General features: G+C 31.2%; 1 protein-coding gene across 7 annotated transcripts in view; it reads left to right on the forward strand.

The window, feature by feature from the left end:
* The window catches only part of zip (myosin heavy chain 10), a 206,062-nt gene that overhangs the window by 122,519 nt on the left and 57,165 nt on the right, over positions 1-26,378 (forward strand). For all 7 annotated transcript variants that reach the window (XM_080170331.1, XM_080170330.1, XM_080170327.1 and 4 more), the window contains 3 exons: positions 344-462; positions 905-1,049; positions 1,785-1,886. In XM_080170331.1, the coding sequence (XP_080026457.1) occupies positions 344-462; positions 905-1,049; positions 1,785-1,886 (366 nt within the window). The remainder of the gene's footprint in view (positions 1-343; positions 463-904; positions 1,050-1,784; positions 1,887-26,378) is intronic.

Raw genomic sequence — 26,378 nt, forward strand, 5'->3', positions numbered from 1 at the left:
AGGGAAACATGCTTTAAAAAAATGCGGGAAAAAACTGCTTTTGTGGCATGGCATTGACATGCTGGCTTGTTTTGTTATGGAACTTTCAACTTAATATTCAACATGAAATTGTTTGCCTTTCATTGATTATAAAAATTTTATAAAAATGTTTTGTAATGTAAAGGAAGGGAAGGGAATATAGTGAAGATTTTCATTGCCATTTATAAAGATTCCCCAAAAGCACAACCTTATAAAACTTTACCTTATAGACTGTTAATATATTGTTATTGAGTTGATTTGTTTCATTTAAATGGAACACCTGTCGTTATATGACATAAATCTAATGATATTGTGTTTTTTTAAGGTTGGTCGTGACTACGTCACCAAGGCTCAGACCAAGGGACAGGTCGAGTTTGCCATTGAGGCCATCGCCAAGGCCACCTTTGAGAGGCTCTTCAAATGGATTGTCACCAGAATCAACAGGTAACAGTTTTCTATCTACCTGCCCCCACGCCTCTAGAAGTCACTGTTGTCACTTTTTTAAAAGCAAATTTTTTTATCTTTTTGCTGTGATTTTTCTTACACCTTTTTAAAATGCTTAAAAACCTTTACGGGAACTATAAGAAGCTTCACTGTAAAGAAGAACTGTATCGGTTCAGATGTTAGCGAGATTTAAAGCTACAGACAGATAGACATCTTGTTACTTTTATTTATATCTATACAATATACATCTAACCAGGAATACGGTATAGCCAACAAGCAATATAAATCTGAAATAATATAAGGGGATACATTGAACCAGAAATATGATATAGCCAACAAGCAATATAAATCTGATTAATATTTTGGAGCAGATAACATAGTTCGCCTTCGTTCAGTAGTTGGTTACAGCTTGCATCTAACTAACTTATTACCTATATTTCAGGTCTCTGGACCGAACAAAGAGACAGGGTGCCAGCTTCATCGGTATCCTCGATATTGCTGGCTTCGAAATCTTCGAGATGAACAGCTTTGAACAGCTGTGCATCAATTACACCAACGAGAAGCTTCAGCAGCTGTTTAACCAGACGGTGAGTTCGAATATTTCCCTTATTTTATTATTTTCTGCCTGTCAAACACTGAACCCCCTCCCTTATTTTTAATTTTTATTTATTCCTAACCCTTACGGGGCTCCCAGTGCCAAAAATAACCTAACCTAACCTGAACTTAAGTATTAAACAAACAAACGAAAAACTAAACGCCCCCGTCCTCCTTGTTTTCAATTAGTTAAAAATTATCCGAGGGAGGGGGATGGTTTGGGCGCTCAACAAGTCAATTTGAGGGAAACCACGAATATACTGATGTGCATGATTCTTTATGAAACTTAAAACCTATTTTTTGCAATTATTTTATCAGGTATTTAAATAATTTCATGGCCGCATATAGTAGATGTGTAACATTAAACCAATTCTAAATAATCTACATTTTTCATCTGGCAATGTATCAGGGTGTGCAATAGCTTCCGCCAAGTGTTATAACTGCACAATGCTTCTCATTACCCAATTTAGGATAAGAATAGATGTAGAATATACGTGGATATTATGACATGGGAAAAATTGTCGTCAACTTAGGTTGCTATTTCTCCTGTTATATATTGGTCAGTTCGTTCATTCAGTAGGAGGAGAGGGTATGGGGTGAGAAGCGTTATTTTAGCCAGCTGCGTGTTAAACTTTATTAGAGAACATGAAAATCTGGTGTAAGATTGTCCATTGGGATAAAAGTATTTGTGATTTTAAGCATGTTTTAATTGTTACCCTATTTTGTAGATGTTCATTCTTGAACAAGAAGAGTACCAGCGCGAAGGTATCGAGTGGAAGTTTATTGATTTTGGTCTGGATCTCCAGCCCACCATCGACCTCATTGAAAAGGTAGGGTAACTTCTTTTAGTTAGATGATATATAAACGGATAAATTCAATCTTGTTTTAACTTTTCTTAATTATTATTACAGTGAACAAGGTTAGCTTTGTTGTGTAAAAACTTGAGACTGTGCCCCTAGCATCTTAGGGCTCTGTGTTCAATAGAGTCCTAATGGCTTAAAATCAACTGGAACCTTTGTGAAGTTTCCTTGTTAAAACTTACTTAATCAGTTCAGTAGTGATTAAAATCTTAAGCTTCAGACAAAACAAAACTTTACTACTTGGATTCTTCTCAAATGATCTTAGCTATAAATCTATGGGAAGGATTATCCTTGTTACAACATGTTCATATTTCGTATGCTGAGTTGACATCAAGTCATCTTTAATGATTCTGACTACATAATCTATTAGACAATCATTATGCTTTGGAATGTTTTCTCAATCTTGCATATATTTATTTTTAATTTAACCACTTTTGAATTAGCTCAAAAAGTTTGAAATTGATGTATGATGTAGATTTTTCTCCCATTATTTTTTTTCTTCCTAAAACTCAGTGGAAATATATCTTAAGTTGCATATTATGAATTAATTTCTTTAGCAGTTTTCTGTGAACATTTGTGTTCTAATAGCTTGATGATTTTAAGCCGTTTTGTAATATTTTGAGTATTATTTCAATAATGTTTAAAATTATTTACACTTGTAAAGAGCCAAATTGAAAATAATGTCATTACCTAAAAAGTCTGATAAAATTTTAAAACATGGTTTCATTGTCTGCTAAATAGCATTTTATAAAAAGTGTTCATAGCTGAAATATTTTCTGTTTCTTTTTGTGTACACTCTGTACACTGCATGTACATTAATGTACACCTTGTTGTACACAGGTTAAACAAATAATTTACATAATCAAGCCAAACTTAAACTTTCTTCAAAACAGAATGCATCGCAAGGGTGTTTCTCATAAAAGTCTAGAAATATTAAATTTGTTCCAAGTTTTGAAACTAAAAGGATAGAACGATGAACGATAATATATCTTGCATCAAATTCATTTGTGTAAAGCTTGTAATCGATATTGAGGGAGAAAGAGTTGTAAATGATCTATTCTTTTAATCTAACCGCGTTTAAATGTTTAAAAAATAAGGGATCTTAAGGGATAAGACAATGTGCGATATATTGCTCAAAATAACCAATGATAAAAAGTAAAATTAGTCCTTCTATAGATTGAATTATTGGTCGTAATTTTTGAACACTGCTAGTTTGGAACCAATCAATAGTTGCCATAGTTCTGAGTCAACCAATGATAGACCATGTTTATTAAACTTTGGGTACCGGTAATTTTTAGCCCAATGTCCTAATGTTTTCTTATTAAATCGATTTAAATCTGTATAATTTCTAACTTTGTGTAAACTAACCTCTAATGTCCTGTTTTGAATGCATCCTCGAGTTATGGAAATAATTATTAATCAGTGTCCAAAAATGCAAAATAAAATGACCCCCTAAAATTGATTTTAACCTTATTTCATTTTTAAAGTTATGTAAATCTCGCATGCTACGTTTTTAAAGATAAATAAGCTCATAGAATGCACTGAAGAAGAGAAAAAAAAGATATATTTTTGTCTTAAACTTTTTTGCGCTGGTCAAAAACAATTCTATTGCTGATAAAGTGATAAACAAAACAGAATTTCTTAAGGTGAAAAATCCCCTCCTCCTTACATTCTTGTGGCACGCATATGTCTCCCCCCCCCCCACAGTGGGATTTTTGGTCATTTTTTAAATTCCCTCAATTTTGAGTTAAATGTCCCAGGGGCTAGTATTACCATTCAAAAGTTGCCATGCAACAGATTTTTTTATATGCTACAAAATTAGGCAAAATACAGCCGTATTGCTGAACGTGGTCAAAGGAATATTTTTAAAAAGTGAATTTTTTCATTAAAATCATCATACATTGCTTTTCCTACTTTTTCCTAGAATAAATTGGTGTAAAAATCTGATTAAATGATATGTAACAATATTTTATTGATATATACAGATGTTTCTACTTTAAAATGCAAAGAAAAATAAGAAAAGTTGTCATAAATCTGTAATTTAAAATCCAAGAACACCTAATATTGCATCTCAAAATAACATGTATTTTTTACGTTTAAAGGTTTTTCTCACTTGGGGCTACGAGGTGCCAAAAGTTATTTAGGCCCTGATTAAATTCAAGTATTCATAATTCAAGATTAGTTCATAACTCTTGGCACCTCGTAGCCCCAAATGAGAAATCCAGCTTAGAAAATAGATACTGTGAAGTTGTATTAATATAAATTAAATACCATTATGAAGTCAAACTACTAAAATTATAATTTAATAACACACATATTTAATCTTTAAAGGTTACCTTTCCGTTTTTAATAGCGAAGCTATTCTGTAAATGATACGTCTGTCTGTCGGTACATCTGTCCGTTAGAAAAATTATTAGGGAAAACGTGAATTTCTCGGCTGCTATTTAAAAGACTTTATTACCATACTAAGAAGCATCCAGATTATAATTTACTAAGTCCTTCAGTCTATCGGTAATGGTCTGACAACCAGTTGATTTATATTTGAACAAGGATGACAACATTCATAAAAGCAAAGCTCTGAAACAGGGTGACAGACAAACATTAACTCTTGTAGAGCGTGAATATGTAAAATATATATAAATAAGTCTTGTCAAAATTTTGCCTAAATTTGTTGCAAAAGTTCTTAAATATAAAATACTGTTTAAGGGTATACGGACATTGTTAGAAATTGATTATAGAGTTGCTTCGCTTATAATATTGTACTTAATATATAATTTAAAAATCAACATAAACGTATGGACATTCTGGTAATGATTATAGGGTTGATACGCTTTACAGAACTAATACAGGAATCAATAGAACAATTCTAACATGCCTAAGTTAACGAAAAAGCTAACGTTACGGACGCAGGGACGTACGGACTGACCCTAATTATAGAAAAGCTTCGCTGTAATTTTAGATAGACAGCTTTTTTTTGGGGGGGGGGGGGGGGTAAAGATTTACCTCATTGATGGTAATCTACTCTATATAAAACTAACGTCTGCGCCCCTAGCATCTAGGGTATTCGAAGGGATATAGAAGGGCAGAAAAATAGCTTAAAACAATACCCAGGCTTATTTATAAAAATTAAATAGCCTAAAACCATCCTATAAGAAGCTTCCCTCTAAAGAAGAACCATATCGGTTTAGTGGTGAGTGAGATCCTTCGCTACACACAAAAAAGCTTAGTACCTTATATTATAGGATATACTGAAAACATATATACAATGATTATTATGAAATAGTTTTAGTAACAAAGCTGCTAAATTTTTATAAATGTGCGTATGTCTTCCTTTCTGTATTTCTGAAACATTTAAATTAAATTTGATTTCTAAGTCACTATTTTTTTTCTGTCTGTCCTTTAACTTTGTTTGAAATACTTAATTTATATTGTTCTTTCCTTTCAATGGCCTTGGTTTCTAAATTTATAGTAGTCCCTAAATCCACTTTCATTTACTGTATTACTAAAATTTTCCATCCAACTATTAAAATTTGAAAATAATAAGGATGACAACATCCATTAAAGCGAAGCTCTGAGACGGTGAGAAAAACGAACATTACCACTTATAGATTGTCATAAATAATCAGAGCATAAATGTATAAAAGTTGAACAGACATGTAAGTAAATTTGTTGAAAAACTTAATAATTACAGGATAATTACAAAACTTGTTGTTAAAAACAGTTAAAAATTGCCATGTTAAAAGTGGACATTCTGGTTATGATTATAGAGTTGCTACACATTCTAAATCGTACGTAACTACTACAGGAATCACCATGCAAAGTATGATAAGTTTGATAAGACAATTCTAACATGCCTATATTTACGAAAAAAAGTTATCCCTTCCAAACAGATTGACAGACGTACGGACGGACCCTAATTATAGAAAAGCTTCACTTTTAAAAACGATTTTACAATATAATAAGGATGACAACATCCATAAGTAATAAAGCACCAAAAAACTTGGCATAAACAAAAAGGCAACTTGAGTTATAGAGCAGTTGTTTAACATAAAAAGAGAGAGATAATATGCAAAAACTCTTTTGAAGCATGACAGATAAACGGACGAGATAATGTATAGATTAGATGCACATATATTTTAGCTGTGAAAATTACATTTTCCCCATAGCGTTACAGACTGATATCATATGTTATATTTTTTTTTAATGTTTAAAAAGTCATATTTGATAAGTAATAGCAGATAGTCAAAAGAAAACGATCAACAAGGAAGTTAAAAAAAACTTTTGTATAAGTAATACCACGATACATTAAAAAAACTCTTAGATATCCTATAATATAAAGTAGTAAGATTTTTTGTCAAAAGATTAAGATCTCATTGAATACTGAACCGATTGGATTCTCTAAATTAATCCTGTGTTGGTTTTATGCTAATTTATTCTCAAATTTAAGACTTGGGATGGGTTTAGGCTATTTTTCTAGCGCTTCGCTTTCCCTTTAAATAAAAAGCCCCTGGACTCCAGAAGAATAGAAGAATATTTTTACTGTAAACATCATTACTAAAAATCAGTATCAAATTGAGAATGGATATAAAATCTTGAAGAACATCACATTTTTTTCCTATTTTGTATGGTGTATGTTTGCAGGGCTCGGCAGCCTGTATACCTCAGGGAAACCATTTACAATTTTAAATATCAACTGAAAGTTTGAACCTGACCCAAGTATAACAATCCCTCTTATCAAAAATCTTTTAAAACATCAAAATGGGTTTAAATTTACGGCTTAGTCACAGCTGTTGCGCAGCTGCCGAGCCCTGTATACTATTTATTGATAACTTAGAATAATATATTATGTATATTAATCATATACACCTTAAAAACTCTCCAAAAGTTTTAATTGAGGTCTCAGTCGATGTTAAAATAATTTTTTTTTTAATATGAATAATTTCAGAAATTTCGAACTTTTAACTATATGAGTAGATTAGCTCTAGGGACATTTTTCTTATATAAAATCACAATAATATGTATATAATATGTTATATTACATAAGCTATGACCTGTATATGAAAGGTTTTAACTTTATTTTTAGATAAAATAAGCTTTTGTTGGTATTTGTGACTCATAAAGTTAAAAAATCCCCAAAACAGCCAAAAAACCCACTGTGCCCCCCCCCCCCCCCCCCACTAACAACTCCAATGTAAAAAGAATGCGCAGATAAAAAGTGACACCTAGCACTAGTAGTGTTGTTCTAGCATTCCCTTTTATAATTCATTCGGTAAATATCACATTGTTAATAGTCAAGTTGACTCATAAATTTTGGGTACTTTAATTGAATTTTTATTGTTTTGACCCAAACTTCTCAACAAACAATTTTATCTACAGATAGGGTAATTTTGTTTCACATCTTCGGGGATGATTATCAAATTATCGTCCATTGTCTTTAGATTCCTGGCTAACCTATGTTTTCAACTGTTAAAGCAAGTCTTTTTGCTGACGGGCTTGGATAAGTCAAATATACATACTCAATATAAATGTTTAAAAATACGTTTTTACACCTCAACTTAATTTAATTTTACACCAAAAAAGCGACTAAACCATATTCTAAAAACTAATGCTGTAAGGGGGGGGGGGGAAGTTTGTACAGTTATAGGAAATGAAATTCAGTACCAAATTTTGCCCTGGCCGTTTGGGCTTGTTTTTATAGTTATCAACCTAATTCTTTTTGTAAGCGCTCTTATATGATTGGATCTACCTGTAAAACTTTAAAAATTGAATTTTGGGACTTTACCTTAAAGGGGCTAGTGGAGCAAAAGATCCCCTAACACTAAAATTTTAAGTTCTGAGCCTATTTTCAGAGATATTGTGACGATTTTTTTAATGAAAACACTTTTTAACAAAACCAAACTAAGTAGCCAATACAAATTTCAATTTGGGACTTTCCTCATAGGGGCTAGTGGAGCAAAAGGCCCCCCAAACACTAAAATTTTAAGTTCTGAGCCTATTTTCAGAGATATTGAGATGATTTGTTTTGTGAAATCTTTTTTCACTAAACAGAACTAAGTAGCCATTACAAATTTCATTTTGGGACTTTCCCTTAAAGGGGCTAGTGGAGCAAAAGACCCCCAAACACTAAAATTTTAAATTCTGAGCCTATTTTCAGAGATATTGAGACGATTTTTTTAATGAAAACACTGTTTAACAAAACCGAACTAAGTAGCCAATACAAATTTTATTTTGGGACTTTCCTTCTAGGGGCTAGTGGAGCAAAAGGCCCCCCAAACACTAAAATTTTAAGTTCTGAGCCTATTTTTAGAGATATTGAGATGATTTTTTAAAATGAAAATATTTTAACAAAACCGAACTAAGTAGCCATTACAAATTTCATTTTAGGACTTTCCTTCTAGAGGCTAGTGGAGCAAAAGACCCCCCAAACGCTAAAATTTTAAGTTCTGAGCCTATTTTTGAGGTATGAGATGATTTTTTTAATGAAAACATTTTTAACAAAACTGAATTAAGGAACCATTACAGATTTTATTTTGGGACTTTCCTTCTAGGGACTAGTGGAGCAAAAGGCCCCCCAAACACTGAAATTTTAAGTTCTGAGCCTATTTTTAGAGATATTGAGAGATTTTTTTTAATAAAAATATTTTTAAAGAAATTAAACTAAGTAGCCATTACAAATTTCATTTTGGGACTTTCCTTCTAGGGACTAGTGGAGCAAAAGACCCCAAAACACTAAAATTTTAAGTTCTGAGCCTATTTTTAGAGATATTGAAATGATTTTTTAAATGAAAATATTTTTAACAAAACCAAACTAAGTAGCCATTGCAAATTTCTTTTTGGGACTTTCCTTCTAGGGACTAGTGGAGCAAAAGACCCCCAAACACTAAAATTTTAAGTTCTGAGCTTATTTTTAAAGATATTATGGCTGATTTTTTTAATGAAATTTTTTTTCAAATAACTGAAATAAATAATCAGAAGATAAAATTTTAGTGTTTGGGGGTCTTTTGCTCCACTAGCCCCTGGAAGGAAAGTTCCAAAATGAAATTTGTATTGGCTACTTAGTTCGGTTTTGTTAAAAATATTTTCATTAAAAAAATCATCTCAATATCTATGAAAGTAGGCTCAAACCTTAAAATTTTAGTGTTTTGGGGTCTTTTGCTTCACTATTCCCTAGAAGAAAAGTCCCAAAATAAAATTTGTAATGGCGACTTAGTTCGGTTTTGTTAAAAATGCTTTTATTAAAAAAAATCGTCTCAATATCTCTAAAAATAGGCTCAGAACTAAAAATTTCAGTGTTTGGGGGGTCTTTTGCTCAACTAGCCCATAGAAGGAAAGTCCCAAAATGAAATTTTTAATGGCTACTGAGTTCGGTTTTGTTAATGTTTTTATTAAAAAAAATCGTCTCAATATCTCTAAAAATAGACTCAGAACTTAAAATTTTAGTGTTTGGGGGTCTTTAGCTCCACTAGTCCCTGGAAGGAAAGTCCCAAAATGAAATTTGTATTGGCTACTTAGTTCGGTTTTGTGAAAAATGTTTTCATAAAAAAATCATCTTAATATCTCTGAAAATAGGCTCAGAACTTAAAATTTTAGTGTTTGGGGGGCCTTTTGCTCCACTAGCCCCTAGAAGGAAAGTCCCAAAATAAAATTTGTATTGGCTACTTAGTTCGGTTTTGTTAAACAGTGTTTTCATTAAAAAAATCGTCTCAATATCTCTGAAAATAGGCTCAGAATTTAAAATTTTAGTGTTTGGGGGTCTTTTGCTCCACTAGCCCCTTTAAGGGAAAGTCCCAAAATGAAATTTGTAATGGCTACTTAGTTCGGTTTTGTGAAAAAAGTTTTCATAAAAAAAAATCATCTCAATATCTCTGAAAATAGGCTCAGAACTTAAAATTTTAGTGTTTGGGGGTCTTTTGCTCCACTAGCCCCTTTAAGGGAAAGTCCCAAAATGAAATTTGTAATGGCTACTTAGTTCTGTTTAGTGAAAAAAGATTTCATAAAAAAAAATCATCTCAATATCTCTGAAAAAAGGCTCAGAACTTAAAATTTTAGTGTTTGGGGGGCCTTTTGCTCCACTAGCCCCTTTAAGGGAAAGTCCCAAAATGAAATTTGTAATGGCCATTTAGTTCGGTTTTGTGAAAAAAGTTTTCATAAAAAAAAATCATCTCAATATCTCTGAATATAGGCTCAGAACTTAAAATTTTAGTGTTTGGGGGTCTTTTGCTCCACTAGCCCCTTTAAGGGAAAGTTCCAAAATTCAATTTTTAAAGTTTTACAGGTACATCCAATCATATAAAAGCGCTTACAAAAAGAATTAGGTTGATAACTATAAAAACAAGCCCAAACGGCCAGGGCAAAATTTGGTACTGAATATCATTTCCTATAACTGTACAAACTTCCCCCCCCCTTACTATCAGAAAAAAATATTTATTATTTATTGATATTTTTGAATGGTTAAAAAGTTGAAGTAAATTATGAAATATCCCTTAATTAATAAGTTTTAAAAAGCAATTTCAATTATATTTGTGTTATGTATTGTTTTTGTTTGTTTTGTCAGGGATCTAAAGAGATAAGACAATGGCCGATAAATTGATGTACATCCCCAATGATGATACACTAATTACCCATCGTGTAGAATAAAATTATTGGTTGAAAACTTGAAACGTTTGAACGCGTTATTATATAACTTTAGGGACTTATGTATATAACAGCCCATTTACTTTCTATTGTTTTGTATGCATACCCACCATGTTTCTGAAAGTGAAAGTCCCCATATTAAAGTTTATTCCTTAAGACATTTTCTTCATTATTATCACAGCACAAATTCAAGCCAGCTATGGCTGAAATATAACTGTGATGCAAGGTTGTAAAGGTCTTGGAAACCATTCTTCATATTCACCTTGACCATCGCATACCAAAGTTAACCCCTTTCACCCCCCGGACCCTATTAAAGCTCCCCTCCACTCCCCCTTTTGGTGTTTTTTCGGGTGTTCGAATAAAAAAGGGAATAATTTTGATGAGCCCTGCAATATCAACTCATAAATTCTAAACATTTTTGGCAGGTATCCTAAGTAGGCAGGTACCTATAAGAAGCTTTACGGTTAAGGAGGAGAACCATATAGCTTCAGATAAAAAAATAGCTTACTACTTTATAAAAATAGGAATATTAATTCCAGTTTCGTATGGACATATTAACATCCTTATATCTTTTATATGTCCTTATGTTATCAAATCTCTCTGTACGTGCACATACAACCTGCCCATCCCTTTTATAATTTATATTTTACACAGGGATTTTAAGGGATAAGACACTTCCCTTGCCTTACAATTTTACAATTGCTATGAAAAATTATTGGTTACTAAAACCAACCCATTAAAATTAATAAAAGTACCCAAAGTTTTGAGCTAAGATAATGTGGATATGAAAATTTAGATACCAGTGTAAATTAAAGTTCAATGTCCCATTTCTTTCTGTTCGAGCCGATTATATTAAAATATTGTATTAGAAAATTGAAATTTTGAAAGTTAGTTACATTCCCGATATGAGTCATGTAATTCCCCTACCCCCTTATTTTAAATATATAATAATTTTAAAAATAAATGTTTTTCAGTGCTCAATAAGCAATTATGGGGAATGCAACAAACACTGAATTAACACAGTAATATTTTAACTATTTTAATGACACAAATCTAAAAATGCCAAACGCACACTAAAACCTAAATGAAAACATAAAAATAGGCAAAAACTTCCCTAACCTAAACTGTTTCTTTGAAGTGTTTGTGTTTCAGTTAATAAAATTAGCTACTTAGGTAATTATAAAAAATTAACAGGATACCTTTATGTAATATAATTTCGCTGTCCACCTAACCGATTCGGTTCTCCTTTACAGTGTAGCTTCTCATAGGTCCTGGGAAGGTTTATACCTATTAGGAGAGGTTACCAACAGCCCCCAAAAAGTTTTCCCATCTTAAATTTTTTTCTTTTTGAAACAAACATTAACATTCACCCCCCACCACCACCTCAAGTGCCACTAATGGAATCTAATGGCTAGATTTGTAATTTTTAAGGAAATTTTCAACCTTCTGCTCTGCGTCGAATTTTAATGCTTAGCTGCTTTGATGGAATAGCCCTTTTTGTTTGAAACCATTTTGATTTAGCAATCCTACCACTAAATCTGGATTGTTGTAAAAACTGATGAATACTCAAATCTTTGTGGCGATGTTTTGTAGGGTGTTTATTCATTCTAGTTTAAAAAATAATAATAACAAAATATTTATCACGGCTACGCCCATACAGGGTTAGTTCATTAAAAAATGAAAATTTTCTAGGGGTGATTTCTCTTGGGAGGGTGGAATTACCCTCCCCAAAAATAGATAAAAATCTTCCCTGGACATATAAAAAGCTTCACTGTCATAGATAATTATATAGGTTCTGTGGACAGAGAGAAACAGATATTATGTTACTTTTATATAAGGATTAGTGGTCTACTTTAGAATAAAAGCAAAATTCAAGTAATTATTAGTATGAGTTTTGTCAAAAAGCTTTGCAAAATCCTCTCATAACATACAAAAAAGTCTCATTAAATAATTGTGAACTATAATATTTTTTGTAGGTATTAGCTGTTTTGAAGTTGCAACTGTTTTGTCCTTTTCCTCCCTATTATAATCCCGTTCTAAATTCTTTACTTGTAAGGATATTACAAAGAAGGGATTCAAATGTTTAGGACGATTCAACCAACAAAAAAATTTTCATAGATTTTTTATGAAAATTTTAAAAGATTGCTTTGTTGAGTCGCTTTCCTTATATTATGTGCAGGGATCTAAAGAGATAAGACAAAAAATCCAATAAATTAGTGGTTGAAACGTTTGGACACTCAACTTGATGAACCAACCAATCAAAATACAATTAAAGTCCCCTGCGTTTTTACGCCAACCAATAAGAAAATGTTATAAAACTTTGGGGACTAGTGTAATAAACAACCCAATCTCCCCTCCGCCTTGATTTGTTTTTGGCAATTTCTAAATTGCAATAGTCAAAATTAGTCAAAGAATTTAAAAATTACGGTACGAACATACATTATACATAAATTATAATAGCTACGCCATTTAAAATTCTTGCTCTACCCTTGGTAGAAAAAGCTAAATTTTGGACAAAGCATTTTTTGCCCTTGCATTGAGGAAAGATTGTAGAGGGGGAAGAAAAAAAGTTGTGTTACAAGTTTTTCTAAATGATTGATTAATCAGTGTATGGTATGGTATGTGCTCAAAACATTTTTTCTTAAACTTTTGGGAGATTTTTTTTGAACAACAAAATATAATAAATACTTTAGATAACTTGCTCTAGCCTGATTTTGATATTTTGGAATTTGTCAGGGAGGGAGGGGATATTAGACTATAAATTAAAATGGTACCCAAAGTTTATTCGTTGGGTCAAGAATTTTTTTGTTTGCTTCAACAATTTCAACCATCAATTTTGGGATGTATATAAATTTATTGTCTGTTGTTTGTCAATTTGAAATTTGTACTGTTTTTATTTACAAATAAAATGCAACATGTTTTGAAAATGAAATGGGAATGCTAAAATGACCAAAATAAGTAATCGATATTTATGCCTTGTTGATAAAAAGTTACTTTTGTACACTTAAATAACTTTATTATATAAAAATGTATAAAAGCTTACATTTTATAAAATTGTTGAATTTCAAACGAAGTGTTATCAGCAAAATTATGTTTACAAAATTTAATTTTTATTTAGAATTACTAGTGATTTATTGCGTTTTCTTTAAATGTACACGATACGGTTTAAAAAGTTTTAAAATATTTAGAAATTCAAAAACTAAAATCAAAATCTTTTTAAAATAATGTTTATGTCATTCGGAGCATGAACGACAGACAGACGAACAAAACAATACAGGCTAGATGCGCAAATGTCAAAAGAATCTTCACTGACAATTTCAGCTGTCTATTTTTAATAGCTGTCTAGAAAATTTCTTCCATAGCGTTACGGACAGATGGACAGACAAAGTAATTCGATATTAAAAGCAATGTTATTGCATAATAAAATAAATGAATTTGCACAGACAGACTAGCAAACAGACGTGGCTACCTTGTAAAGTAGTCACTACTGAGAACTAGAATAATTGAGAAAGGTTTAAGAAATTTTCCTCGCCAAGCCTAGGAAACGCCAATTTCATAATGTCAGTGTTATAGGTTCGGGGTATTTGATATCACAACTCACTATAAACGATTTCAGGGGCGTGGGGGAGGTTGGGGTGTACTAGATAGATAGTTGGATGGTTCAAATTATTCAGTTTTATACACCATCCTTATAATTCAAAGATTCTAGACTTTATATTTTTGTGATTTTTGTACATCATTCCGACATTTTAAGTTTTAAGACATCCCTTTAAAATGTTATTACCATGTTATAATATCCGTCTATACGGACAAACCTTAATTATAATGTAGCTGCTGCGCTGAAAATTGTACAAAAAATATTGATTCAACTTGTCATTACGAAAATAAACCAGATGACTTGATTCGCCATTCAATTTTGGGCTGAAAGTTTATTTTAAGCTATTGTACATTTGTTATGCCTTTTTCAAAGAAAAGCTTTGAGTTTTTACCTTTTCTACTAATTGAAAAAAAGGAAGAAAAGGACTGTAATATTTTTTTTATTTAGAAATACTAATCTTGTTAGGTATGTTTCTTTAAATTAATTTGTACTATAGTTTTGATTTAGTTTTTTTGTAGATTATAGTTATTTGGGATAAAGATTAATTTAAAGCGCCAATGTCCTTTCCCTTCCCCATGTCTTAAATGTCCCCACAGATGTATAAATAGATAACTGTCCTAGATTTATTTTACACAACAATTCTTTTAATTCTTATTTTTTCTGCCTTTTCTTAAAAGGACTCTCCACAGAAAAATCAACTTTGGATTTTTGAAAATCTAACCTGAAATTATTATTCTCTGTTCAATTTTAGGCATTTTTTGTTTTTGTGGCATCGCGATCGAAGCCCTTTGAAATTTTTTACCTCCTTTAAGTGAATCCTCCCGCCATTTAATTTGTGCTGCTTTAGTGATTTTTAGCTTCTATTTTTGCTGCCGTTGCCGCATTCATCGCCCTTCTCCGCCGCTACTCCGCTGTACGTCGCTTTTTAATACATGCTCCCCTCTCCATTGTTCAGAAATTAAATGGAGGCTGGGGGTGTTGTGTATAGCTACGTACGCAATGTATAGCGGAGTAGCGGCGGAGAAGGGCGATGAATGCGGCAACTGCGGCAAAAGATGGTTATATTTGGCGGAGGCGAACACAAAATGGAGGCGGCAGGATTGTCCAGTCAAGGAAGAGGAGAAATCGTAGAGCGGCCGGTTGCAATGGAGCAAATGTTCTTTAGCGGCGAACATATATTGAGTGGAGGAAAGTGTAGTATACATTGTTATAGCGGCAGTACAAATAGGCGGCGGACAAAATTTTCAAAGGGCTTCAATCACGATGCCACAAAAACAAAAAATGCCTAAAATTGAACAGAGAATAATAGTTTCAGGTTAGATTTTCAAAAATCCAAAGTTGATTTTTCAGTGGAGAGTCCTTTTAAAGTAAAGAATAACATCAATTTAAAATCAATTTAGATCTTTTGTCGGATGTTTGGTCAGTGGATGGGGAGGGAAAACTATCTTAAATCATAAAATGGAGCAACCATAACACCCCATCCCCCTTAATTCCTAAATGCTTTTCATTTATAGGTAAGGTTAGGTTCCAAATCCCCGCGAGATTAGCAAATGGAATTAGGGATTTTAAAAAAAGGGCAGTGGAGGGTAGGAGGTTGCACTGTTCGATTTATGGAATTCGACCAACATTTGATTTTTGAAGGAGTCAATTGATAATAATCTACAACTCTCAATATATGAGTTTCTTAACTCAAAACTGCCACAAGAAAAGTTTTAAAACTAGCTAATTTTATTGATAAAAGTGATACAAGATAAAATAAAGTATCTAAACTATAGTTCAATAGAAAAACAACTAGGTATATAGCACATTATTCAATGCTTATGTTTTGTCTTAATTAGGATCATTTATGATGCTTTTAAAAAACACCTCTTATGTATGAGGTAAAAATTGTTTATATGTCTGACTGACTGTCTGTCTGTCTGTCTGTCTGTCTGTCTTGTCTGTCTGTTTGTTTTGTTAAATAAGATAGGGAATTGGATATCTATCTGGAAAGTAGGATATACTTGTGTAAATCTCTTTGAAATTTTGCGTATCTTAGCAATTTTTCATCATAAATTTTTAATTAAAGTATTATTAAGTAATTTGCTTAGTTCTTTAAGGTCCGGAGCCTGAACACAAAAAGAAAAGTTAACTTTTTTCAGAAATGCATAAAAACTGAGCTTTAAAAAATTTGACTTAAATTATTGGGCTCTGTTATTCTTTGCGCATAAGAAACTCCCCCTAAAGTCTTAATATTGATCACATGCACTTCACAAAGCAGCAGTAGGTCTTAATTCTAGAAATTAATAGTGTACAAACAACTACACAATCGGTTCTTTTATTTTTTCTAAGCACAGGCATACATTACTTGGCTATCAGGATATACAAAACTTCCTTTATTTTTTTTTTACATAAATTAAGATAATTTACTATAAATTATCAAAATTGATCAAATCAAAACAAAGAAACAAAGAATTATCAAAATCACAAAGCAAATCAAAATAAAAGGGAGGGGGGATATGGTTGTTGTTGATTATTATTATGGGGGTTCATTTTCCGTCTGTCAAAATGTGTCCTAGTCGCGTTAGCACGTATTTTATTTGGGATTCGAATGTACAGTGGTCTTATGCGGTGCAAAAAAACATATTTTCAGTTTTTTTAATACTAGATTGATACTATAGCTTTTCCACTATAGAGCTTTTTTAGTTTATGCGCCTTGGTGCTAACAAAACTAGTTTTACTCTTATGATTTTTTATTTCTATATCGAAAGCTGTCTATAATAATAAATAACTTTTCTTTAGATCTGGATTTTTTTATTCCAAAAAAGGTCATTTTAGTCCATAGTAAAGTCCTGGCCCCTACCTCCCTAACCTATGATTACAGCCAATTTATAGGCAACCCAAAATTAGGAACATTCCACAAATGTCGTCAATGATCACACAAAACAAGATGGGATTGGTTTTCCCAAGAAAAAAACAATGAATTCTGTATTTTAATTTGAAAATACTCTTTAGATTTTTTGATCCCTTTTAATAAATTCTGAAAATTTTAACCTTATTAATCTAACTCTCCTTAAAATAAGAAGTCAGACTCAAATCATTTTAAAGACTGGTAGATTTTTTTCTGCTATACTAATCCCTCCCCTTTCTTGAGTCTACACTCACAATTTAAAAATTATTGGCTTCAGTTTTGAAAGATTGTTTTGGTTCTCCCTAACACACTGTGATCAAATAGCATAAAAAGTTGAAGCTTATTATTTAATTTCAAAAGAACGTTTTGATAGAATTTAAGTCTATTTTCACTTTCTGGGAGAATTGTAGCCCATACAAGATAGATTTTTGTACTTCTTTTATAATTTTAAGTCTCCATTAACTTTGATTCTTAAAAATATTCCAGTAACTTCCTTAACTTTAACTTTTACTCGAGACTTTTTGATAATATATTGAAGATTACTAAAATCACAGGGTTCTTAAAATCATATTTAGAAAAATAAATTGGCATATTATGTATAAAGATATAGATAGATGTCAACAATCTTAGCCTAAACTTTTTTCCATAATCTATCCTAGTGTGAAAACTGTGCCGCCTTGGGGTGGTGGAAGTGTGAACAAGGGAAGGTCTCGCCCCATCGTAATTATTTTATATGAAGTTAAAAACAAACATAAAACAGCATTAAATAAACTATAAAAGTTGTTTTACTGTAATTTAAAGTGGTACCCAAAGTTTTATAACCAAAATATCTTGTACGTTAGCTCAAAAACTTTCGCTACTTTATTGAATTTTGATTGACAAGTTATAAACTTGTAGTGTCTAAACATTTCAACCAATAGTTTTTATCTAATAAAGGTATCATAGTGTCTGTACCTCAATTTCTTGTCCATTGTCTTATCCCTTTAGTTCCCAGTGCTTGTGTTTATTAAAGTTTTAAAATCTTGCAAACTTATACCCACGTATATTTGTGTGAATTTTGAAAAATTGGTGTGTAGAATATTATTATTATTTCCGTTGCCTGCCTGTCTATCTGTCCCTCTGTCTGTATTACCCAACTATTTCATTTTAAGCATAACCATTTACCAAAATTGACAGACTTCTGACAAAGGTTAAGGTTACTTAAAAAAACAGTTATTTATTATTCGGTATGATAAGTATATAAAGTTGTAAGGTTTTTTGGTAGTTCTTGCTAACCATGGAACTGATTGGGTTCTCCATTTTATGGAAGATTTAATTACGTCCCAAAGTGGTTATAGACTATTTGATTTTTAAGTTAATGTCTTGATTTTGTTTTTGGCTATTTTTCTGAACCGTGAAGAAAAAACATGTCTTAATATGGTATAACATAAATTGCCTCATAATTCGTGTCGTATCTGCGGTCAACTGTTTATTATATTTCAATTGATATAATATTACTTGGATAGTACTCCAGATTTGCATGTTCTCTAATAAAATGAAACTAACAGCGAACTAAAATAAATGTCCCACCCCCTTTAGCTAATTCCTTCCCCTAATACTGTTCCATGTTAGCAAGCTAAATTGACGACAGTTTTCCACCTGTTCTAATATCCACGTATGTTCAACATCTATTTATATATTATTCATCATGTAAGTTTATCACGCCGTTTTTATAGGGTTAAAATGAGACTTGGGCTTTTTAGAAGCATTAAATATTTTTACATGACAAACAACATTTAAACTTGAATCTAAGGACGTGAATGTTTATATCATTTAAACAAGGATATTTGTTTCCATTTTTATGAACAAGGTAAAATGTTAACATTGGATACTTTTATTGAATTTTGATAAGTTGGATTCAAATTAGTAGTGTCCTAACTTTTGAACCAATAATTTTTATCTACATAAGATTATATTTGTTTATTATCATTGGGGATGATATCAATTTAAGACAGGTCCAGCATATCTAAGCGCACTTGATTGATGTATAGTTAAAGGATTTTCATACGATAATCTTGAGTACTGGTTTGATTTCTGAAGAGAAAAAAGCATACTCTATTAAGTAAAATCAAATAAACTTGATAGTAGCTGCGCTACTTGAATCTGATGACAAGCATTGCCATAATAAAACCCCTATCCGCCCCTCCCCGACTCACAATGAATAAGGGGAGGTTCCTCCACCGTCGACAGTTTTATATTAAGATGATCATTAAAGATACCCTCCTCGAAAATTCCTTTTTTAGATGTACCTAATAAGCACAACACAATAGCGCCTTGATTAACTTGCGTTTTCGGCTCAAACGCTTTTCATCACTTTTATTCGGAGCGAAACTACTCTATATCTCACTGTCTGTCCATCCGTTATTTATAACATTCTGGATTTAATCTAATGCCATTCAAAACCGCTACAATTATTTGTTTTGTATGTTTAAGATTTGATTTTTATGGGGGAAATATAATTTTTTCGTTGCTGTATGAGATAGGTGTTGTAAATTGTTTGAAAGATTCTCCTAGGCATCAAGCTTTTAGTCGTCATGGCTCGATGTTTTATTAACAACATGTTTGCTTCGCTTCCAATGGATGCTGTGTTTAAATTGATTCAAATAATATTTTATACATCTTTACATTTTAAGAACAAGTTTTATGAGCGTAAAATTCAGGAAGGGAGGTTCAATGGACTGTTTATTACACTAGTCCCCAAAGTTTTATATTAACGTTTTCTTAATCGTTGTTTTCAACAACTTTGGGACTTTTATTGAATTTTAATTGGTTGTTTCATTATGTTTAAACGTTGCAACCACAAATAATTCACATAAGGGGTATTTTGGTTATCAGAATTGGAGATGTACATCAATTTATCGGCCATTGTCTTATCCCTTCAGATCCCTGGTAAAAATTCTTGGGTTTTTTGGCGAGTTCCTCGTAAAATATGGAACAAGAACTATCATGGCCATTGGTAGCACAGCAATAACAAGCTAACAATTTTTCAATAACATATTAAAGTGTAGTATCAAACAGCGAAAAATACTAATCTGTCAATATATTAACGAAGTTCTGGTGAAATTACGTTAGATGGATAGACGGACAAACATACCTGCGGACAGACATATCATAGGCAAGGAGTAGCTTTGCTACAAATCCTAATGATTGGCCAAAAAAATCATTATAGTTTTTAGTAATTTAAAGAAATAATTACTTCATTAGGGGGAGACTGGATTTGATTAGATAGATAAAACATAGAAAAACATATTAAGAAATATTTATAAAATCAAGTAAATTACCTAACCAAAGCTTTCAAACTCATTTTTAAAAACCTATTTTTTGACATCTTCACTCATACTAAAGGTCAGGGATCTTAAGGGATAAGACAATGGACGACATTGATATACATTCCCAAGTATTATAAACAAATTACCCCATATGCATGTTAAAATTATTTGTTGAAAAGAGTGGACTATACCATTAGACTTTGAGTACCCAAAGTTTTAAAGCTACAAATATGATAGCTATAAAACTTCGGGTACCAGTTCAAATCAAATGTTTCCTCCCTCCTTGTTAAAACATAAGGTTTCATTTCATGATTTTTGTTCTTGATTTTAAAAGCATTCAATATGAAATTGACAACCTTTAATTCTTATCATTAAACCAACCTTGATAAATAATATAGGGGAGAAAAATACACGGATTGAGGAAAAGGTTAATAGGTTATATCAACTTCAATAGAAAAATTTTCTTCAATAATAAAGATCAAATATTTACTTATTTTTTTCAATGTAACATGACCCTAATTTATGAAGAAGTAAGGTTTTTTTTTATAGAAAAAGTCCATTTTCGAAAATTTTTGGTTCAAAAAATACAATTTTTTTACGCTATTTGTCTGTTTCTAAATTTTGATGAAACAAAATAATGGTATGACACAATACTAGCAATTTAATATTTTCAAGTGGGTCTTTCAAGATCACCCTGTTAATCTACGGGGCTGTTATTTTATCAACAAGTATTGCCCTATTTAAAGCAGTAGGAAGGGAGGAGACATTAGGCTAGGTACCCAAAATTTTGTATTTTAAACACGTTCTGTTCTTCGTTGGCTTTTTTCTTGACAAGTTGGTTTTAACTATGCATATAATTTTCCTCCATTGTCTTATACCTTGAAGTCTCTGAATATCGCCGACACATAAATAAATATAATTATATGTCAACATGACGCCTCCAAGTTCAACAGGGAATTAGGGCGGTGCCACCATATCATTTAAACCTTCACAATTATTGTTTTTTTTGCCTTACTTTTTTTGGAAATTGATTGTTCAATTTTATTTGAATGTGCTTCATAGTTTTATGGGTTTTAATGTTTTTTTTTTACAAACAAGGATGACAACAATCAAAAGGGACGGGGCGCTCTCTCAACCTAACTTTATTAAAATTTAACCAATGTAACCCAATTTAACCTAAGCTGTATAAAGTCTCATTTTCTAACAGAATATAAAGCTATTGAGTAGCTCTGCATCTTAAGATAAATTGCAACTGTTAATTAACAAATAGTTGCCTTTTTTATTTGCGTTGCTTTTATAGGGACAGGTACTTAGTATTTAAAGAAAATAAAATGTCTTATTAATTTAATATATAATTCATTATTCGAAATGCTCTTTTCTATTAATAATATTGATATTAATATTGAAGATTATTTATTTTAAACAGCGGGACTAGTTAGATATCCGAATAAAAATATCCTAAATCTTATAAATCCTGTTTGGTTTTTAAATATTTGTCCTCCTCCCAAGAACTGTATTAAATTAAGTGTTTGAAAATGCCTATTAAAAGTTATAACCCTCTCTGTCTCGGTAACCCAGGGATTGAAGGATTAGACAATGGGACGTTAAAACAAAATTACCCTTCATGCAGATTAGAATTATTGGTTTAAAATTTGAACAAACCAATAAAAGCATTAAAAGTTTTTTGACAACATTTAAGATAACATGTTCTAAAAACTATGGGTATTAGTGTAATTTACAGTCCAATGTCCCCTCCCTCCCTCCCTGCGGTAACCCAATTAATTGTTATAATGAATCTGGGCCGCTCATTAGTAACCATGCGCGTCTGTTGGGGTACCTCAGGGAAACACAGGGATAGATCAATGGACTTAAGATTATTATTTTACCCAATTCTTGTATGAAAAATCATGATATAAAAGTACAAATATTCCATTAGTTTTTTTGGGAGGGACAAAAGATTCAACACCATCCCCTTTACCCTGGATTATTTGTATGGTGGTATTTGAGGGCGGGGCTATGAACCCCAGACACACAAAACCAATAAATTATCTGCCCCTGATCCAATTACCAATTCTTGGGGAACAATCCTTATTATTATTAAGTGAATCACATAACCCCCCCCCCCCCCCACTTCTTAAATATAGAATTTTTCATTTTTTAAACATTGTTTCTTAGGAAAAGAGGGGTCATTGGACTGTATTTTACACTGGCACCCAAAGTTTTATAAACACACTTTCTCATTGGTTTGCTTAAAACTTTGGGTAATTTTGTTTACCATCACTTGAAACATATATCAATTTATCTTCCATTATCTTATCCCTTAAGATACCTTTTGAATTCTACATATTTTTATCCTGCGGGATATAAGCCCTACCAGAATTTTTATTTTAAAAAATAATTGTAAGGGGGGGGGATTCGTTATTGATTCACATTTGATTTTGGGGGTATCACTGATTCTTGGTATTTTTAAACACTCACTGTTCTTAACTATTAAGTAAAAATTAAGTTAAAGGATTGTTTAAACAAGGTTGAAATTATCCATAGACCAGAAGCTTAAAAACAAACCTATTTTTAGCTTTTTAATACAAGATTTTAAAGTCTGAATGAATGTTTTTTTACACAATTTTTAATTATTCATACTTATTATATTTTTTTTAGGTAAGTTTTGTTTTTACTTTGTCCAGATGAAGTAACTGAAAAAAGGTATTATACTATCCGGCCACAAACATACACATAAATTCCATATAAATGTTCACATAAAAAAGGTAAAACTTGGTTTAATTTTAAGAAATATTTGACCAATAAAAAGTAGAGGATTATATTGCCTATATATATGTATATTTCTGTGATAAAAAGTAGAGCTATGTCTAGACTAAGTAAATATTATGTGCTCTGTTATTATACTCTCTAGCAATAGAATGGTTTTAAGCTATATTCCTTAACATTGAGACAGTATTCTTCTGTAAACATTGATTCCTCCGCTTCAAAATTTAGATTAAGTACGCTTAGCTTTTTCTTAGATATTATGAAACATTTTGCTGTTTTCTTTAAAATTTTGGTAGATTTTTTTGGACACCTTCCTTTGGGGCAGTTGTAACCTCCTCATTAAGAACTCAATGAGAAGCAATGAAATAAAAGTTAATTTGTCTGTCAGGCCCAAACAACTTGAACAATTCATTTTCTTTCAACAAACACTCATTATACAAAGCTTAGCCACATTTTTTTTGTTTTGTTTAGGTCCATTCAAAAACTAGTTAAATCTTTTAACAACAAAAATGTCTTCACTAGGCCAAATTATTAACTTTTTTGGTGTATATTATTTTTTCAAAATAACCTTAAAATTGTTGTCATGATTGTTAAATGACAAAATGTGTTATTGTATCCACTCATTTTAACAAATACATTACCTTATAAAATGTGTCTTCAATTCAACATTAAAACTCCTTAAGTCAGGGGTGTATATTTTTCAGCTCAAGAAAATGGAAGGTTTACCTCTATTTGTCTTTCAGGAAATGGTTTTAATGAATTCTGTAGCTAGAAAACCTTACGTTTTTATTATATCCAGAAAAAAACCTTAGAAAACCTATAATTAAGTTAATCTCTTCAATTACCATACAGTAATTGGGGTTGCTTACGGCTTCTCAAAATTTATTTGGGGAAAGGGAGGTTAACACCTCATCTTTTCCTGGACGTCCCCACAGGAAACCATCCCTTTAAAATGTAAACATATTTATCCCTGAAATGAACATTATAACATTTAGCAGCATATAAAATGATATTCATCTTTTGACACTGTGTAAGATTTGCTCACAAAGGTTGTTTTGATCATTTAATGTAATGAGTTGTTCAAACTGTTTGCCCTCTTCGGGTATAAAGGGTTATGGCAAAGGACTGAAAAATTGTGCTTTACTTGTCTACAATTCAAAAAAGAATGGTCTTAAACTGCATTCTCAATAAACAATATTATTAATAAGAAAACTAAAATAAATGATTTTTTTAAGAAAAAAAATTATAATGTATTGGGTCTTAAGAATCTTATAATGACGGACCTACTGACATATCTTACTTATATTTATAGAGTATCTGCATTTTTTATGCATTCAAAATTCAGCACAAAAGAGTTTTTTTAATCTTTGATATAATATCCCTTTTTTATTTGATTCGCCTCTTTTTCATGCCTAAACAAGCCCAACAAGTTTTTCATAGTGTTAAATTTTAAATTTATATCTGTAATAGGTATAAAAAAAACTATAAGAGAAGCAGCTCAAATAGTTTTATGTTTTATTTTAGAATATTTATTAAGATTCTTTTTAAACATTTAAAGATAACTGTTCTTAGATATTTTAGGAGTTCAACAAAAAAAATAAATAAAGCCAATTTTACTTTACAAATCTTTTGAGAATTTTTTTTGAAAAAAGATGCCATTCATTTGTTTCTTTTTATTGTTTTGCATATATTTCTTTTTAATATGCGCCTGTAAGGATTTTATGAATAAAAAGTTTTATGAAACAACTCAAGGTCTTAGTGGCATCCTTGCGGTACCCCATTCCCCTGTTTTCATCCTTTTATCCCATTCTATTTTTCTTACCTCCCCCCCATGTCTTTTTTCTACTGTTCCCTTTTCTCATCTTGTATTTAAAGTGCTGTTCATTCAATATACCCAAAATTGTTTTAGAATGAATAATAAAACGTTTCCACAACGTTATTTAGGTTTATTCAAGAACTTTGAAAACAGTTTTAAGTAATAAGTAATATTAAGACGGGCAATATAATGCATACCATATTTTACTAGAAAAAAGACAGATACCTTTTTTACAGTTATAGTAAATGATAGGATCTTTTTGTTATAATTAGCATAAAAAATTAAGCATATAACCAATATTAAATTCGAAGTCAGTAGATTTTACACAAATTTGCTAAAAATATTCAGAATTGTGTAGTTGGTGGGAACTCCCTTATCTGTATATACGTATGTGTCATCCCTCACCCCAAAGATGGTTTGTCATATATACACCATATAGATACTTTAGCCAGAATCGCATTCTTTCATCTTTGCCTTTCTTGGATGTGGGGAGGGCCCAAGGGGTTGCCTCTTGGTTAAATTAAGGATCAGGAAAGTTTTCTACAGGCAATTGCTCATTAATGGCTCAAAAACTTAATTTCTTAAATTTTGATTGGTTGCTCATTAGTGGCTCAAAAACTTACAGGTCTTAAATTTTGATTGGTTTCTACAAACCTTTAGTGTCCAAACCTTAAGCCTACAAAAGGGGGAATTTGGTTTATCGCAATTAGGATGTACTTCCAATTATCGTCTACTTTCTTATCTCTTAAAAACTCCCGTTAAATGCCTTTAGATTCTATTTCATATATACTAATTGTTAGGGACAAAGGTTTTTTTTTAAGTTTTTCATTAAAAAACACGCTTATGAATATAAAATGGTACATGTACATTATACAATAAATACATTCTTCTATCTATATAGTATACAATACATATACATATATGTAGCTTGGTATGCGATACAATGAAAAGGGCAACTTACAAACTTTTAACATTTTGGGGTGTTTTTAATATTTTGATTTTATTAAACAAGAATGTTAATAACCATAAAAAAAATGCCAATTGACTCTTGATTATTAAAGGGATCTTAAAGACATTGGACGATATGTTTATGTACATCTCCAATGATGTTAAATAAAATTAATGGTTAAAAAGTTTGGAACCAACCAATCATAATCTGTTAATCTTATGATAAAGGTGTATTAAATTCTTTATTGACTTTACCTGTCAAATTTTGATTCCACCTTCTTTTCTTGAAACCATAACAATGTATCTATCTATCTTTATGCAATTTACTGTTTAAAAATTCTGATTCTAATATGCTCTTCCTTTTAAAAACACACTTCATAGTAAAAACTTGTTTCGGATTTTTAACATTTTTTAACGTTTTTTATATTTTGAACTTTTTCATTAACATTTTTGTTTTATGTTATCTTATCGTTTTTATTAGATTAGTGTTGAATTAGTGGTT

This window comes from Acartia tonsa, chromosome 8 (genome assembly GCF_053477335.1).
Source record: "Acartia tonsa isolate MP-2025a chromosome 8, ASM5347733v1, whole genome shotgun sequence".
Lineage (NCBI taxonomy): Eukaryota > Metazoa > Arthropoda > Copepoda > Calanoida > Acartiidae > Acartia > Acartia tonsa.